Source organism: Salvia hispanica, chromosome 4, assembly GCF_029641045.1.
Source record: "Salvia hispanica isolate PSC_SH4W2 chromosome 4, Shi_PSC_v1, whole genome shotgun sequence".
NCBI classification, from domain to species: Eukaryota; Viridiplantae; Streptophyta; class Magnoliopsida; order Lamiales; family Lamiaceae; genus Salvia; species Salvia hispanica.
Window position 1 is genome coordinate 33,258,214 of NC_142695.1, and position 18,766 is coordinate 33,276,979.

At 40.9% G+C, this 18,766-nt stretch overlaps 1 protein-coding gene across 1 annotated transcript; it reads left to right on the plus strand.

The window, feature by feature from the left end:
* The first annotated feature begins 2,152 nt into the window (after positions 1-2,152).
* On the plus strand, positions 2,153-2,740 carry LOC148928488 (uncharacterized). Its single transcript, XM_089056695.1, has 3 exons — positions 2,153-2,218; positions 2,300-2,546; positions 2,653-2,740. The coding sequence occupies exons 1-3, from the start codon at positions 2,153-2,155 to the stop codon at positions 2,700-2,702; spliced, it is 363 nt and encodes a 120-aa protein (XP_088912821.1). The 3' UTR covers positions 2,703-2,740.
* Positions 2,741-18,766: the final 16,026 nt, after the last annotated feature.

Genomic DNA, 18,766 nt, shown 5'->3' on the forward strand with positions numbered 1-18,766 from the left:
AACTAAATGAAATCAAAAAACCATTTTTGAATAGCTAATGTACAAAAGGAAGCGTACACCAAAAAGGAGGGGGGGGGGGGGAAATCAAGAATGACCAATACTTGCATGCCAAAAAAATGACAAGCAGAAAGAAAATTGGAAGGAGAATTTCAGTGCAAAATCAATTGACAAAAGGCAAAAGCCCTCAACCAACGAAAAAGCCTAATCCACACAAACAAACTTAGAAATCAAATTTGATACCACATAATGTACCAAAACACTAAAACAGCAGTTCCTCAAATATGAATCTACCGAAAATTGAAACAAACTTAATGTTTCGGCCTTACCTTTCACCCCTGCAGTTGAAATCAGACGTTAATTGAAATACTTCCGTCACCTGAACTGAATTTGTTGGGTATACACCGGGATTCCCTCGTCGAGATGGTCACCGATTCGCCGTGCCAAAGGCCGTTGGTCGAGACGACGATAGGTAGAAGCAGTTTCGGAAGGAGGCGGCGGCTAGGGTTAGGGACGATTCCTACTGAGGGAGGAGAGAGGGAGGAGAGAATAGGAGGGGAATGAAATGACTAGGAGTTGAAATCCCGTGAATGACGCAAATGCTAATTAGAAACCAAACCGTCTATTAATGTTTTACCAAATTTGCCCCGCGATGTACGAAACTAGTATCATAATGTACCGTCTAGGATTTAATCTAAGCCATTAGATTAATGGATCTTAGGGTGTATATTAGTCCTATGTTTTATACTAAGGTGTTAAAAGAAGGGTAATGCTAGGGGCATGTTAGAGTGCCACCACCCCTTAAAATAACACCATACCACCATTTCTAGCCAATTATTTATACTCGTGGACGAATAATAAGCTGCCACATGGCAAAAAAAAAAAAAAAACTGAAAAAGACGGTCAACAATTTTCTGGTCTTTATACAACAATATTTCTTGTCCAGCAATATCCGACACACTATACAACAATCTATAGATTGCTGTGTAGTGTTTGTAATATTGTTGTGTAGCGTTTATAATATTGCTGTATAAGTGGTGTCACGGGTGTCATTTTAAGAGGGGTTGTCATTTTAACACAAACCATATATATATATAGGATTGTGATCAATTGAGATTTTTTAGGGTAATTGAGAAATGAGATGCAATATCAGCCACTCATTTTTATTAAATGAGTGGTTCAGATTTTACTACACAAAAAATATTTTTAGATTAATTTATTTTGAAAGGGAAGAATGGTAATTGCAGGGGCTTATTCATGATTCTTCCGTCAAAACTCTCACTCTGAACAACATGAATCGTCTTCCACCGCCGCTGACTTCAGATCCTGTGCGCGAGCTCTGGTCGTCTTCCACGGCGGATGTGTCGGAGCGCATCGCCGGCATCAGTGTGAAGGAGCATGTATCCAGAATTTGATGCTATTCGACAGAGAGAGCTATTTGATGCTTTGCGAGCGACGTGATTCGATTGCTGGTCCATAATTTGTTAGAAGCCTCGATTACTAGGTTTAATTACTTCCTAGTCTAATTCGCTTGCAATTCTTCCTCTGTAAAACTTGCTGTTGCCGATTTTATGAATTTTAATTAAGGTGAAATTTTACTAATTTATGTAAAATAGAGGCATTTTGATACGTCTTTTTTTTTTTTTTTTTTGCCTTGTTGTGCTTGCTATGATGACTATAGACTAAGTAGTTGTTTTTCTTTGATCATGATTTGATGAGTTGCTATTAACTTGTGTTTTTGCTATCAACATTTTTATGAGATTTTTGCTTCTGTTGCAACCATATTACCATATTTTTGCAGTAGATGATTCAATTGTATTGGATGTGAACTCATTTGAGAGATTGATTTTCCAATATTTGCTTTTGTTATAGGATTTGAACTTTTTGCAAGCTTAATTGTTGATTTGTTTATGGAATTGGAAGTATTATCAGGAATTGGATGTCAACCAAACTTGGATTTGGGTTGCAGAATTTACCCCAAGAGAAGATGTCTCAACTTGTACAGATAATCAGGAAGAGGGATGAGCATTTGGCACATGATGGCGATGAAATTGAGCTTGATATTGAGGCTCTTGATACGGAGACGCTGTGGGAACTTGATTGGTTTGTGACCAATTGGAAGAAGATGGTGAGCAAGACAAAGCGGTAAGCGTTGATGATGAACAACAATCCAGCTGCTGGAGTTTCTATTCCCTCCAGTCCTGATACTGATGCTGATGTGGTAAGTTAAATTTGCATCAAGATTTTTGTCTTTTTTGTGGTGTTTTCACTGTTTATTCATGTTGTTGGTAATGTTGTGTAGGGCGCATTGAGCGACAAGAATGATGATTGTGGCAAGATGATGAAAGAAAATGATGAAGAAGATGTAGATATTGATGACGATATGCCAGCAGCGAGCTTCCCTGCTGTGGAGATTGAGATTGAGAGAGAAGGTGTTGTTGGGCAGGAGAATGATGGTGTTGTTGGACAGGAGAATGATGGTAGAGGCAATGCCAGCAGTAGCTCAAGCAGTTCTGGCAGCTCAAGTAGCGATTCGTCATCCTCGAGTGGTATTTATACTGATTCTTCTTGTGTTTCTACATTGTGTTGGGGGTGAAAGTATGGAAAACGGAAACAAAAACAAATGTTCATTCGTTTGAGCTTGTTTTTTTACAGATTCTGATTCAGGGAGTTCCTCTGGTAGTGAGTCCGACGCAGATGATTGACCAATTCTATGATTGAACTTTTATTTGATGATTGAATTGGATGTCTGGCAGTTTTGTTGCTTTTTCTTGCATGTTAACTGTGATATCTCAACTTTGTTTTAGTTCATTTGATATTTTGGCTATTGATATGTGAATTACAAGTGTTATTTTTTAGTTGTTGTCATTCGATATTCTCGGTATTGATATGTCAATTGTAAGTGTTATTTTTTAGTTGTTGACATTTTAATACGAGTTGTTGACATTCGATATTTTCGGCATTGATATGTCAATTATAAGTGTTATTTGTTAGTTGTTGACATTTTAATACGAGTTGTTGACATTCGATATTCTCGATATTGATATGTGAATTATAAGTGTTATTTGTTAGTTGTTGACATTTTAATACGAGTTGTTGACATTCGATATTCTTATCAATATTAATTATTTTTGAGAAATGAGATGAGATGCAATCTCAATTGAGAAATGAGATTATTTAGGCTAATTGAGAAATGAGATGCAATATCTATCAGCCACTCATTTTTATTAAATGAGTGGTCCAGATTTTACCACACAAAAAATATTTTTAGATTAATTTATTATGAAAGGGTAGAATGGTAATTATATGTTTTAATTAGGGTTTTCAGCTTGTGTTTGGGGATTGGGGATTCATCTTCACCACCGTCTTCAATCCTGAGCAAGTGTAGTAGTATCGATGAGGTTTCAACAGATAAGAAAAGAAGCACAAAAATGGCCACCGCGTCTCCGGCGAGCTCTACGCCGCCGTGCTCGCCAGGATGGAAGACCTCGAGGGGATCTTGCGCGGCCACTACGAGCGCCGCCCGATCTAGATTCAGATCCAGACCCATGACGATGCGGAGACGGGGATTGTGGAGGCGGAGGCGTACTACGCGCACAGGAGCTACGTGGAGGCGATGCGGCGGCGGAGGAGGAGAGGGGGAGGAGGAGGGGTATAACTGTAACAGGATCCCTTGTCCGCTGCGCTCCGATTCACCCCTACTCTCGCTGCTGCTCCGCCATCACCCACTGCAGTCGCTGATTTGCAATTCTACCAATTCGTGTTGGCTTCGATTCAGCTTTGAGGGAAATGTAGCAGATGTGTTGCTGTTTTGGGGATTCTGTTTTGATCTGGGTGTTGTTTGTTAATTGTGATTAATTTGTAGGTTAATATCGTTGTTGTTTGTGTTCGGGTTTGAGTGTGGGAAATCTGTTGTATTATGATTCTTAAATTAAATTAATTCATATTTGTCGTTTTTGTGTCGTCTCTAATTTCCTAATTTTTTTTTCTTCCACAAAATTTTGTTCTTTTTTATTGTTGTTGGATGATTTATCAAGTATGAAAGGAACGGAAAATACGTAAAGAATTCTGCTTTTGAGGCAAATGTTACGTGTCTCTCTCTTTTATTTCTCCAAATTAAAGCATGAAATATTTTGTACTCTGGTTGTTTGGTGATAAGGCTAATTTCATGCATCGGTTATATGGTGAAAAACACTATATTTTGCTGGGTCTAACACAGTTTTTAAGCCAGGTGTGTGACAGAATCGCTAGATCCAGGAGATGCTGGAGGAAACGGACTAGCGAAGGAATGAAGGAGAAGTGAGCAGAATTTAAGGAGAAGAAGGCTAGAAGAGTCAATAGCTGAGGCAACAAAGTCTATCTATACCTCGCTGGGCCCCACTTCAACGCCTATAAATAGAGGAGCATGCAACACACAATGGAGAATCTTTTCGCTCTTAGCTCACACACAACACGCACACTTGGAAAAAGGGAGTTCAGGGGTAATTTAGGGTTTTAAAGGGTCTCCTCTTCAGAGGAAGTCCGTCGTAACACCGTCCGCGTGAGGGCGAAGATACAATCTATTTACTTTCGTTTCTTTTGCACTTTATTTCGTTCGAACTTCACTTTTGGAAGTCGATTTGGTTGTTGATGTTACTGATTATCTATGCATTCCTTTAGTTTCTGTTATATTTGTGCTATCTCGTGTTGATCTACGTTGATCCTGTTGTTTGGAGTTTTATTTCGGCAAGTTGCGTGTTAATCTCTGTTTTTTGTCACTTTGGTGCTTGATCTGGGGAATTTGGCGGTAGATCTGTGGTGTTGTTGTTGATTGGAGGTTATTTGGTGATTTTGTAGTTATGGAATGTTTTTGGCTGGAGTTTGTGTCAGATGCTTGGATCCGGAGTGGATTTAGCATCCGAAGTTGGATCTGAACAGGGGATTTCAAGTTGTGCATGGATTTTTGAGTTTTCTATTTCCGTTCTGTTTTACTTCGTCTAGTGGCCATAGATCTGTTTAGTTCTTAATTGTTCTTCGTTAAATTGCTTAATTCTAGTCTGCTCTGTTTTTTCGATTACGTTTTCATACCTGTTTCTTCTGAGTTTTTGTGCAATTGGTTGGAGAAGATGATGTCGCTGTTAGTTAGTACTTTAGTTAGTTGTTTTTCCAGCTTTTCGTTCGTACTCTGCTTTTTCAGTCATGGTCCCCACCGTCAGTTTATTTCCCAGATCTAGGTAATTTAGAATAGTTTCTTAGATCTAGCGATTGTCTTGGTTCTAGTTTACGTGCATGCTTTCTGTTTCGCCTAGATCTAGCTGTTAGCGTAGCAGTTTAAAATCTCAAGTTTAGTCTAATTTCCTCAACCCAAAAAAAATGCATGGCAGCAGCCAACCCAAAAATAATTTCCAAATCTCTATGGGATCGATCCCTACTTCCCTGTGCTAAGTTTTAGTATAAGTGGTTGAGGGTTTTGAAGAAGTGCTCTGTGTGTCCGACGACCGAGATTTTCCAACGACCAGTGAGTTCCTAGACCTTGTGATCTAGTAGATTTGCTGGACCTAGGAAACTTGTTATTCTTTTCTGTGCACACTCTGACACAAAATCGGTATCTTCATTTGGTAATATTTCTCATTTGAAAATTAGTTGCTAAGATTTAGTTATCTCCCTTTTTTAATATCAACTATGCATGTCAACTACCGATACAATCTATGTCAACTACATATATAATTAATGTCAACTACACACATATAATGTCAACTATATGTACAATCCATGTCAACTACATATACAATTCATATCGACTACACGCATATAATGTCAACTACATATACAATTCGTGTCAACTATACACATATAATGTCAACTATAAGTTGTTAACATTTGATGCAGGCTATTGACATTTGATGTGCAAACTATTGACGATAATACCCCTAGTTGACATAAACTACACGCTGTTGACATCGCACGAAAATTATGAATGAGTGGCTGCATCAAATGTCAACAACTTATAGTTGACATTATATGTGTATAGTTGACATGGTTATGCTAACTAGGGGTATTATCGTCATTTCATTTCTAAAATGGCAGAATATCGAATGTCAACAACTCGTATTAAAATGTCAACAACTAAAAAATAACACTTATAATTCACATATCAATAGCCACAATATCAAATGTCAACAACTCGTATTAAAATATCAACAACTAAAAAATAACAGTTATAATTCACATATCAATAGCCACAATATCAAATGTCAACAACTTATAGAAAAATGTCAACATCTTGTCAACAACTTGTATATAGTGTCAACAACTAAAACAATTCTTGTAATTAAAAAATAACTACTATTTTATGGCTCTGCACATCATCATCGTCATCATCAATATTGAGAGTGCTGTTTTTCACTCTATTCCTTACAAGATCAAGATGTTTTCCTCTCTCTCTCTCACTCTTTCTCTCAAACAGATCAATATGTTTCTTTCAGGAACCAAGAAGCTCTGGAAATCTTAGCTCAAGAGGCAAACAGAGAGAGAGATTAACTATGGTAAGATATCAAGACCAATAAAAAATCAGCAGAATTAAGTAAGACAGCAACTCCATCAAGAACAATTGCAGCTCAAGAATAAGAAAAACAACCCACCAAAAAAAATCCCTCACTGAAAAGAAAGGAAACATCTGCTAGAAAAACAGAACACATTCAACCATCACTATAAACAAGAAAAAAAAACATTTTATTCTAGAAAAAAATCGAATCTGAATAATTAGATTAGCGAGACAAATCACTCTAAACTTTCACACGCATAAACGCACACACCTTCTGAATCAATTCATCAAACACCTGGAGAATCCGATCGATCTCCACCACCTCCGCCGTCCCCTTGCGCTGCTGGTGGCTCCGGAATGGCACCAACGCTCTCTTCACCTACTGCAGCACGGAGAAGAGCTCCGGCGGCACGCCCTGCGGCGGCTGCTGCGTGATCCACCACGGTGACAACTCCTCCCACGAAGCCTTCCTCCTCTCCAACGGCTTCACCATCCCCCCTTAGCTCGATCCCTTCAAATTCGCCATGGAAATCCTCATCGACCTCCAACCACTGGAACAGCCGAAGCAGCAGCCGGAAAAATCAATTGAATCCATCTCTCCTCCTCCAATTGAACACAAAATCAGATCTAGAAGCTCGAGAATCCACGAAATCACACTCATATCCTTCTGATTCTGGAAAATGATTTACAGAACGAAGCAATTGCTCGTCACCAACACATTGCAAGCCATAGGAGTCGGAATCGTGCTTGGCATGATCTACATCAACATCCGATTAGACAAATTGGGAACGAGAAGCGATTAGGTCTCTTCGCGTACACACTCACCTTCCTCCTCTCCTCCACCACTGAAACCCTCCCGATTTTCATCAACGAGCGACCAATCCTCCTCCGAGAAGCCTCCAGCGGTGTCTACCGCTTCTTCTCCAACCTAATCGCCAACATGCTCGTCTTCATCCCCTACCTCCTCGCCATGCAATTGTCTTCCCTGCTTCAGTTTACTTCCTATATTCATGTTTCAATTGCTCAAATTCTTCAGCTTCAATTTAGGGGAAAAAACGGTATTGCACAAAGTTCATCCAATTCAATCCAAAATTTTTGCTCAACAAATCCAGAAATTACAATACGAAATGACACTTATACCCCTGTGTTGACATAATGTGGTATCTGTTGATATTTTGTTAATCTTGTGGATTAGTGGCCCACATTGCATCTCATTTCTCAATTTAGCTAAATAATCTCAACCTAACAAGACCATATTTATATATATATATGGGAGCATTAGGGTCCTATTAGCCCCTTAGTGTCTTTTTCCTTCTTAATATTAACCATTTGATTGATGGAATGGACGGACTAGATTAAAATGACAAATCTGGTCCCGCGATGCATTATTAGTTCATTTTTGTGCATTATAAGGGTAAAGCTGTAAAATAACATTTGATCCCACGCGTTTCAAAACGGAAGCCGAGATAATTCAGCATGACTTTAATTGATACTGATTGACCTTCCGTCTTCTCACTCTCTTTCTCAATCCACCCCATCAACCCACGATCAAAACAATTCTCCACCACTTCAAACCTCTCAAACCCTAGCCGCCTCTCAGTTCCAAGAGAAACGAACTCCATCGTCAATTGTAGCCGTGAAAAGCGTCGTCTTTACCGATTAACAGTTCCAAAGTTCCAGTCTTTTTCGCGCAGGGGCCGATTAGGGTTCTATTTTAAAAAAGGTTGGTGTATAAAGTTCTAATTTTTGGTAAGGTACACTCCTAAGTGTCGATTGTCAACGTTTAGGAGACCCCGTAGTCGACGATTCACAGTTTTAATCGTCGATTGAGTTTCAATTTTCCAAGCAAACACAAACCTTCTCGCCGATTTTTTTTGCCAAAAATAAAATGGTAATCATTTGATTCAGGGTTTTGTCCATTAATTAAGGTTGTAGTTGATTTCTGAGTTATACTTGGTTTTTGTTCGATTCTTGCGTCGATGTATCAGTAAATGGCGATTTTTGGTTCAGTTTGTTTACGAATCTTTCCATTATTCCCGACTTTGGGTTGTCGATTCTGTCCATTATTGATGGTTTGGTTGATTATTGAGTTATTTCTTGGTTTTTGGTTGATTTGGATTAAGGTATGTAACTGATGTCGTTTGTGTGTCTTACAGAGCACAAATGACGAAGAGAGACAGACCATACAAAAGCCAACCAACAGAGACCGAAGGTTACATAATTGGTTCTCTTGTTTTGATGCTTTATTCGTTCGTTGTACTGCATTATTGAAAATTCTCTTGCATTTGTACTGTATATTCATAGTTAAATGATGCATTATTGTCAATGTTGTGTATTTCAATGATGTTGTTTGAATATGAATCGATTGGTACACACATAGATGAAGCATTATTTGTTGGTTTTGTGACATTGTTGACTATTGGCCGTGTTTTGATGTATTAGCATTGTTCTTGTAATTTGAAGCGATTGTTTCATTAGAATTGATGCATTATTTTTTGCTAAATTGTGCATTATGATTGGTTTATTATCTAGAGTAACACCATTATTAATTTCATGTTAGGCATTATTAGGTTGATATTATGCATTACACATAAGACATTATTGCACTATTGGTCTGATTAATTGTTGATACGCTCGGATTTTGTACTGCTTTAATGCCATTATTTGGTCCGTTTTTTATAACAAAGTCACTCTACACGTCCATTATTTATATATTTTGTCTATTTTGGTATTTTGACGTGTTTTGTGAGAAATGTGCATAATTGAGCCGAAAAGGGAGCCAAAACGCAAAGTCTGGAAATCTGATGTCAGACGGCGACCGCCGACCGCCGCGGATGTGTGCGGCGGCCGCCGGCGCCCGGCGGGCAGATCAATGCAGCGGTCCGCCTCGGAAAAATATGCTTGGAAAAGGCGGCGAATCCGAGAAGCCCTAGATTTGCTCCAAGATTTACCATATTTTGGAGATCTTTTCCTTCTACAACAAGGATTGGCTTTCCCCTATAAATAAGACCTCAAGCTTCATAAAAAAGAGAGAGCTTCTACTTGCAAAATACTTCATAGAGATCAAGAGCTAGAGTACTTCACTTGTGTGCAAGGAGTTGGAGACGGATTTCAAGAACATCAAGGATTCAACTTACGAGTTTTATTTGCTTTAATTTTATGTTAAAATTGTCTTCCCTTCAATTTATGTTTTTAGCTTATTCAATTATGTGTAACTGAACTCATAGGATTCTAGGGATGTGTTAGTAACGACTTTGGTTATTGATACGCTCGGATTTTGCACTGTTTTAAGACCATTATTTGGTCCGTTTTTTATGTCAAAATCGCTATACATGTCCATTATTTGCATATTTTATCTATTTTGGTATTTTGACGTGTTTTGTGAGAAATGTGCATAATTGACCCGAAAAAGGGAGCCAAAACGCAAAGTCTGGAAATCTTGAGTCAGACGGCGACCGGCGACCGCTGGGGCCCGGCAGCCTGATCAATGCAGCGGCCCGCCTCGAAAAATGCGCTTGGAAGAGAAGTCTCATCCGGCGACCGCCGAAAGTCGTGAGGCGGTCCGCTGCCGAGGGAACAGACTCTCCGGCCAAGGTGCGGCGGCCCGCCGGAGAAAGGTGGCGAATCCGAGAAGCCCTAGATTTGCGCCCAGATTTACCATATTTTGAAGGTCTTTTCCTTTTACAACAAGGATTGGTTTTTCCATCAAAAAGGGAGAACTTCTACTTGTAAAATACTTCATAGAGATCGAGACCTAGAGTACTTCAATTGTGTAAGGAGTTAGAGAAGGATTTCAAGAACATCAAGAACAACAAGGATTCAACCTACGGTTTTATTTGCTTTACTTTTATGTTCAAATTGTCTTTCCTTCAATCTATGTTTTTAGCTTATTCAATTATGTGTAACTAAACTCATAGGATTCTAGGGATGTGTTAGTAACGACTTTGGTTATACAAATTCCTTTTTCTATTTAATATCCGTTTTGTTTTTACTTTGTTTTTTCCCTAAGTATTCTTGATGCTGCATGATTGAGTGACACAGTCTTGTATGATTTAATATAACTTGCTTCATAACTGTGACAGAGTTCTAGCGAGTTAGATTCACTTAGTAGACACTACAGTTAGCTTCCCTTAAATCGACACTTTTAATTGAGAGTGAGGACTTTTCAAGGGTCTTAGGCGCTTTTTGGAGTTACGTGTTAGGATTGACAACCCTAACTTTGTAATCAACGTTTGTATCGCATGAGCATAAGCTAGGTGACTCGTCCTTTCGAAGTAAAAATTGTGCTAGGGTATTGTAGTTGGAATTTTGTATAACCATAACTGTGAACACACATCCCTGGGATTCCCTTATCTCTATCGTCTTTCTCCTGGTTATATTTGCTTTTAGTTGGTCTATGCTTTTTATTGTTTTTAGTTTTCCAAAAGTTTCCAAAACCTACTTGTTTTTCCAGATAGTAATTGAGTATTAGTAGAGGATAGACACTTTGTGTTTTCCTTCCCCGTGTTCGATATCCGGTACTAACCTTTAGCTATACTATATATACTCTGTATACTTGCAGGTTTATTTAGTGCTAATAAAAAGTGCATCAAGTTTTTGGCGCCGTTGCTAGGGAAGACAATTCACTTTGGAGTGATATCTTCAAACGAATAATTTTGCAACTTTGGATTTTAATTCCTTTCAGTTTTTAATTTTAGTTTTTAATTCGTTTTTGTTTTTGGTTCTTGCAAGTTTTGTATGCGAACGCGCTCTGGGAAGGACAGCCTAGAACCGCTCAATTTGGAACTTGAAAGAACTCGTAGGAAAATAAGAAGTGAAAAAGGATTAGGAATAATGGGTGACCGAACAGACATCGAGAAATTGCAGGAAATGGTGAAGCTACTGATGGATGAGAGAGATACGGAAAGGGCAGCCCGGGAGGCTTTGGAGAAGAAGAATCAGGAAATACAACCCGTGATGAACATGTTCAATCATGGGAATATGATTACCTTTCCCGTAGGACCTCGTATTGACGCTAACAATTTCGAGTTACGCATGCCCCTTATTCAAAGGGTCGAGCAAACTCCTTTTGCAGGTAGGGCTACAGAGGATGCCAATCGCCATCTCTCCAAATTTATGGAGATCTCAAACACTCTCAAATTGAACGGTGTCGATGACGATGCCCTAAGGGTAAGACTCTTCCCCTTTTCATTAACTGATTCTGCTAAAGAGTGGTTTGAATGTATGCCCAGAGAAAAGGTCTCCACATGGAAGTACATTGTAGCTGCCTTCCTCGACAAGTACTATCCGCCGGACACAATTTTGAAGCTCAAAAGCGAGATCTTCCAGTTTATCCAAGGCCATGACGAGCCCCTCTACGAGGCGTTTGCTCGTTTCAAAGCCCTTCTCCGAAAGTTCCCTAACCATGGTTTCACCGTGGACCATCAGGTAGGAATTCTCTATAATGGGTTTAACGAGAAGATTTTTGCTATGCTTGATTCAGGTTCAAATGGAGGGTTCTTAAGGAAGTCAGGTGAGGAAGCCATGGCGGTAATAGAGGAATTCGCCACCAACAGCAAGGGGTGGTCGAAAGAAAGGCATAGCCTAAAAAGGATAGCTGCAATTGAAGGAGCCGAGGAAAGCTCTTTTGCGAATAAATTGGACGAGCTTCGAGTTAGGGTGGATCAAATTGATTCATCAAGGAAGGAGGACCCGATTCCACCGACCTCCATCATAGCGGTCTCTAAACCCGAAACTCCTGCCCCGATAGTGGAAGAAATCAACTACATGCAAGGAGGCGGTCCCAATAGAAATTACAACAATAATTATCGCCTTAACCAGGGGGCGGTAATTTCAATAATTATAATGGAAACCGACCTCATCCTAATCTGTCTTATTCTAACAATAATTACTTGCAACCCCCCGCATGATTTAATGTTAGCAAGGGAGGAGTAGTTGAAACAGCCAAGAAGGAGGAAAAGTATGACCAAGGGATCACAAGGATCTTGGAAGTAATCATGCAAGACAGGAAGGTTAATGACACCAAGATCGGAGTGGTCGAAGCTAGACTAAACAACCTCGAGCAGGGAATGAACACGATCTCAACTGCCATAGCCAACATCAACACTTAAACGGAGCAAATCAAAAAGAAGTTGGATATGGACAGGGCAAAGGCAGCCGCACGAGTGGATGACATCAATAAGAAGTGGGTGGCAAAGCAGAAAACTGGGGACTGCCCAGTCGCCGGCGGACCGCCGCAACCATTGCAGCGGGCCGCCGCTGAAGCGTCAAATGGAGTCTGCCCAGCCGCCGGTGGACCGCCGAACACATCACGGCGGGCCGCCACAGACAAGGCAGATACACCCACTCAACAAGGACTCGTGCAGCATAATGGGATTGTGCTACCTTTTCAACCAAAGAGGAAGTTTAAGCTCGAAGAGCAGTTCAAGCATTTTTTGAACATGTTTTGTAAAGTTCATACTAACATTCCTCTAGTTGAATCGTTGCAGGAAATACCTAAATATGCGAAGCTACTAAAGGAGGCAGTGATGAGGAAGAGAAAGCCGACAAAAGCCAACGTTAAGCTACCACATCATTGCAGCGAGATCATTCAAAAGGAGAAGGCAGTGAAGCAGAGAGATCCGGGCTAATTCATTATCCGATGCCGGATTGAAGAGGGAAAGGTTGACAAGGCCCTATGCGATTTAGGATCTTCCATCAATCTCATGCCAATGAAGTACTACGAAAAGCTCAACATTGGGCCACTCAAAACTTCAGACGTAACACTCAGGTTGGCCGATAACTCGTTCATAAAAATTGTTAGTATGATTGAGGATGTCCTAGTGAAAGTCGATGATTTCATAATTCCCGCCGATTTTATTGTGCTTGACATGAAAGTAGACAAGAACGTCCCTCTAATCTTAGGGAGAGATTTTCTTGCTACTTGAAAAGCTTTGATTGATGTAGGTCGTGGTGAGATCACAATTAGCGATAACCATAGCCAATCCACCTATAAGATCGAAAGCGAGATGCTCAAGTTTGAGAAAGCAAAGCGGGCAAAGATGGAACAGCAGTGTAGGGCAGTCATGGTCACGGATTTGACCAAACCCCAAGACCCCTTTGAAGCAGAGGAGCATACTACCTCCACCATCTACGTTGTAAAAGAGGTAAGGCGTTCTCCCAAAAAGGACGATACTAATCCTTCCACCTCTATCCCGCAGAAAAAGAAGCAAAAGAGGAAGAATGCAACCAAGGAGGACCCCGAGATTTATGTTATCAAAACAAATAAGGGGAAATACAAGTGGTGGAAGAAGCTAGGGACCAAGTTGCTCCCGATGCCCATTTTCAACACTCGGGTCGTTGATCCGCCCAATTAGTGGGCCACTTTAAGTCGAGCTAACGACTAAAAACAAAAGCGCTTGTTGGGAGGCAACCCAATTTTTCGTTGATTTAGTTATATTCTTTATTTTTGTTTTTTTTTATTTTGTTTTTGTTAAAAAAAAAAAATTACGCGTGGCGGTCGCCGCACTTAACACGGCGGTCGCCACACGTGTTTTCACATGTGCAGGATAGGTCGGGCTTAGGGTAGGCTTAGGGCGGGCCAGATGAACCGCTGAATGGGCCGCGGCGGCCCGCTAGGAATCGCTGTTCTAAGCGCCAGTGCGGCGGCCCGCCGCGCGGCATGCGGCGACCGCTGCGCGCAGTCCAGAGACGGTAATGCAGTTTAAAAGGTAAGTTTTCCATTCTTTTTCCCATTCCTTCTCAAATTCCTTCCTTGCACACAATCCCCACCTTTATAAATCACCAATTTCACACACCCACACCTTCATTCTCTCAATTCTCTTCAAAGTTTAGAGTTCTTCCTCTTCAATTATCAATCAACACAAGGTATGAATCTTAACTCAATTTCTGAGCATTGTTCTACTTCTTTCATGGATTTAGGCTCATGTTGGAAGAATTGTTCGGTGGAAACTCTTATTTTATGATGGGGGATGATTGTGTATGCTTATTTATGGATTTCCATGGTGATGTTGTGTTTTGGTGATAGTTTTGAAGCTTTGTGAATAGTGATTCCTTCTTGTTTATACTTGTTCCTATGTTGCAATAATGTTCATAGCATTGTGAGGCTATTATTATTTCCATGAATTGCAATACTTGAGTAGTCATAGAGATTGTTGATATATATTGACTTATTGTTGATACGTCTCTGCATGGGGGATGAATTCACGTTGGGGGATGGATTTGTGTTTCCTAATTTGGATGTTTATGTTCTATATGTTTCCACGCTACCATCTAGGAAGTTTTGTACACCTAAGCTTGCACTTACATGTCTTACATGTTGATCCGTTGGTATTGATTATAAGAGTGCAAGTTTGGGGGAACCTTTGATTTTCCCATTATTGGTATACTTTCTAATTGTTGTACTTCTCGTTTGTAGGAATATGGGATCATAGGGAAAGACCGAGAATGTGAAGAACTACGGCGTTAGCCTTGCCTCGGACGAGCAAAAGGCTATGTGGAAGAAGTTGTCGGCGCGAGAGACGGCGCCTTCGCGGTACCCCTACGATTTCCCTCTTCAAACTTTGGGGATCGCGGAGGACTTTTGGGCATTATGTGATGTAGGTGACGGGAACGGCATCCGGTACATGTTTGAGAGGAAGTGGTCGTCCTTTAGGAAGTATACTCTCGAGTTCCTAAGCTCGTTGAAGGTCACAAAGGATCGCAGGCAAAACATCCCGCTTAGCATCGATTTCCGCCTAGGCAACCGATGGCACTCGCTCACCATGGAGGAGCTTTGCGGAGTCTTCCATTGCTTCAACCCGACCCCAACCCCGAGACCGATAATGATTACGACTTTGATGAGGTTTGGGGTGCGATGATGAATGAGCATGAATACGCCGCGGGCTACACCAAGTCCTCTTCAATTCGCAACCCGGTTTTGCGATATCTCCACCAAGCTATGACCCAACTTATGTTTGCTAGGGTCGATGGGGGAAGTGTCTCCCAAACAGAGTTGAATGTGATTTGGTGCCTCCTCAACAAGAAGGGATTCGATTATGGAACCCTTTTTACTATCTACGTGGATCGGATCACGAAGAAGGATGGTGGCGTTATATGTTGTGGTGGTTTGATCACGGCAATCGCCGAACATTTGGAGGTTTCTTTCGTCGGTTTGACGGAAGATGGCGGTGAGCGCTTTATCACCTATGAGGTGCTCTTTTCGGTGGGGCTTTTGAAGACCGACTATTGGGGTCAAGGATTTTTCCTACAAGTGGCGGGGGATCACTTCCCCGTTCCCATCCCGCAGTTGACAAAGGTCGACGTTTGGGCCAACCAAGCCTATTGGAAGCTCAACACCCCGGCGCACCGGAGAGCCATTGAGGCTAACCCCATCAATGGGGAATTTAGGAAGAGGAATATACCGGGTCGCATCCCCATCTTTGAGGCCGATGAGGACTCCGCCTTCGATGCTATCGATCACTATACCGAAGAAGGGGAGCACTCGCACGCCCAAGAGAGTCAAGTGCCGTGGCCACCACCGCCCCAACGCCGCCAAGAAGGAGAAGAAGAGGAGGAAGAAGTAGAGGGACATTGCCGCGGAAGGCCGAACCCCGATGAGGAGTTTCAAGCAAATACCTCCGTCCAACTAGGAGATATCTACTCCTATATGCAAAACGTGTCCAACACTTGGGACACCCGTTGGGTGGAGCAAGAAAGGGAGAACGCTTACAACCTCCAAGGATGGACGGCTCAAGGCAATTGGCGCACGGCAGAGCAACAATTTTGGGAGCAACAAAGGCTAGAAGACATGCAACGCCATCAACAAATTGAAGAGCTCCAAAGGATGGCCACCGAGGCTCGACAAGAGCGCCAAACCATGAGTGGCGATATCGCCTATCTTATTGGTGCATTCGACGACCTCAATGCCCGTTTCCCTCCTCCTCCTCAAGATTGAAGAAGTCAAGCTCAATGACTTTAAATGAGCATTTGTATCATGTTTTTGGATGTTTTTAAGACAATTTATTTTCTTGTTTTTGACAATTTTTGCCTTAAGTTAAGTATTTTTTGGTTTTAGTTTAAATTTGTGCGTTGAAATTTTTTCGAAGGCTCTGACCTCTATGCGGCGACCGCCGCATGTAATGCGGCGGTCTCCACCTGCTCGCTGGAACGATATGTTGTTGTGCGGCGACTGCCGGACATGCTGCGGCGGGCCGCCGCCTGGGCGTAATTTACAACGCGATTTTTTTTTCGAAGTTTCTCAACTTTCGCCCGGTCAAGCCTCGACGCGAGAATTTTCAAGGTAAGTTTTTTTTCAGTAGTTCACTCACGTCCCTACCGTCTCTACAAACTTATTTTACACTTTGTTGTAAATAAGTTTGGGGGGATAAAGTGGTGGACCGTGAGTTTAGGATTTTTGTTTTTGCTTTAAGTTTTTGTTTTTGTTTTTTTTTCAAAACCCTGTAGGAGAATTTTGTTTTCTAAAAATGTTTTCTTGAATCCATGTCGTGAACTTAACATGAAGAACTTAGAAACACGGATGCTTAGGGGCACACTTTAGATCGAGTTACCGATAATATTACATTCCATCTATGTTTAAGTGTGACTTAACGTTTTGATTTGATGGTTTGGTGAAAAGGTGCATAATTAGTGAATTGCTTGTTCGCCTTGATTCATGCTTATACCTTGTGATGATTTGAGCCTATTATTTTATTCTTGTGTGATTTATCTGCATGCATGTATATGTTTCTAGAACTTGCTCCTAGTCTTGCTTAAGTTTACATAGTGTTTAAGTCGATTTAGGAGGATGATTGACCATCTTTTCTTAGCCTACTTTTGTCCAAAATTTTGACCTTCTCGAATTTTCAAAATTTTTTCCCGTTGGAGCCAAGTTTGAGCCTTTAAGCCTTTTCTTTGGAAGCCAAAATAATGGGGACAATTCCTTGGGTTAGTTAGTTTTTGCTATCTTATTTTGTAAAGGAATTGGAGAGATAAGGAGGAAAGTGTAAAAGTAGTATGCTTAATGTAAAGAAACTACAAGTTGTGAAATTAAAAAAAAAAATTCCAAATATGTGCTTAATCTTAGAAAAGATGTGTATGAAAAAAAAGTAAAAGTGTGAAAGGTTGTGAAAAGAAAAAGAAAATCAAAGGATTGGAAAGTGAGTTGAAGGAGAAAAATAAATAAAGTGTTGAAAGTGTCTTGGGTTTAGAAAGCTGGAGTTATCTTTACTCTACTTGGGATATTTTTATTTTTTAGTCACTTTTTAGCCAAATATTCCTCACCTACCAAAGAGCCAACATTACAACCAAAGATAAAGACCTTTCGGACTTTTGATGCTTAATCACATCTAGTAGAGGAGGGAGTAGACTTTGAGCAAGCCTATGGTAAACTTTGCATGATGCATGATTTGAGTGCTTATATACACATTACCTTTATACACTTTGAGAGTGAGAGAACACTTCCCATCTTTGGAAGTTTGCCACATGTGAGGGCCTGAATTTAAGGTGTTCCACGAGTTAGTAATGAAAGTGCACTAATAAGCCTTGCTTGATTTGATTGCGTTAATACATGTTTAAACTGTTCTTCCACCTTTTGAGGCAATTATGACATCTAGTTCTTGTGCATTCCGTGCGTCTATTTTGTGTCTTTATTGTTTTGTTCGAGGACAAACAAAAATGTAAGTTTGGGGGAGTTGATACGCTCGGATTTTGCACTATTTTAAGACTATTATTTGGTCCATTTTTTATGTCAAAATCGCTCTACACCTCCATTATTTATATATTTTGTCTATTTTAGTATTTTGACGTGTTTTGTGAGAAATGTGCATAATTGAGCCGAAAAGGGAGCCAAAACGCAAAGTCTGGAAATCTGGAGTCAGACGGCGACTGCCGACCGCCGGCGCCCGGCAGGCAGATCAATGCAGCGGTCTGCCTCGGAAAAATACGCTTGGAAAAGAAGTCTCATCCGGCGACCGTCGGAAGTTGTGCGGCGGTCCGCCGCCGAGGAAACAAACTCTTTGGATTCGAACGCGGCGACCGCCGGCCAAGGTGCGGCGGCCCGCCGGAGAAAGGCGGCGAATCCGAGAAGCCCTAGATTTGCTCCAAGATTTACCATATTTTGGAGATCTTTTCCTTCTACAACAAGGATTGGCTTTCCCCTATAAATAAGACTTCAAGCTTCATCAAAAAGAGAGAGCTTCTACTTGCAAAATACTTCATAGAGATCAAGAGCTAGAGTACTTCACTTGTGTGCAAGGAGTTGGAAAAGGA

Coding starts and splice junctions, on each gene's coding strand:
- LOC148928488 (XM_089056695.1), top strand. CDS start 2,153: ATGATGAACAACAATCCAGCTGCTGGAGTTTCTATTCCCTCCAGTCCT. Junction 2,219..2,299: donor CTGATACTGATGCTGATGTG/GTAAGTTAAATT, acceptor AATGTTGTGTAG/GGCGCATTGAGCGACAAGAA. Junction 2,547..2,652: donor CGATTCGTCATCCTCGAGTG/GTATTTATACTG, acceptor GTTTTTTTACAG/ATTCTGATTCAGGGAGTTCC.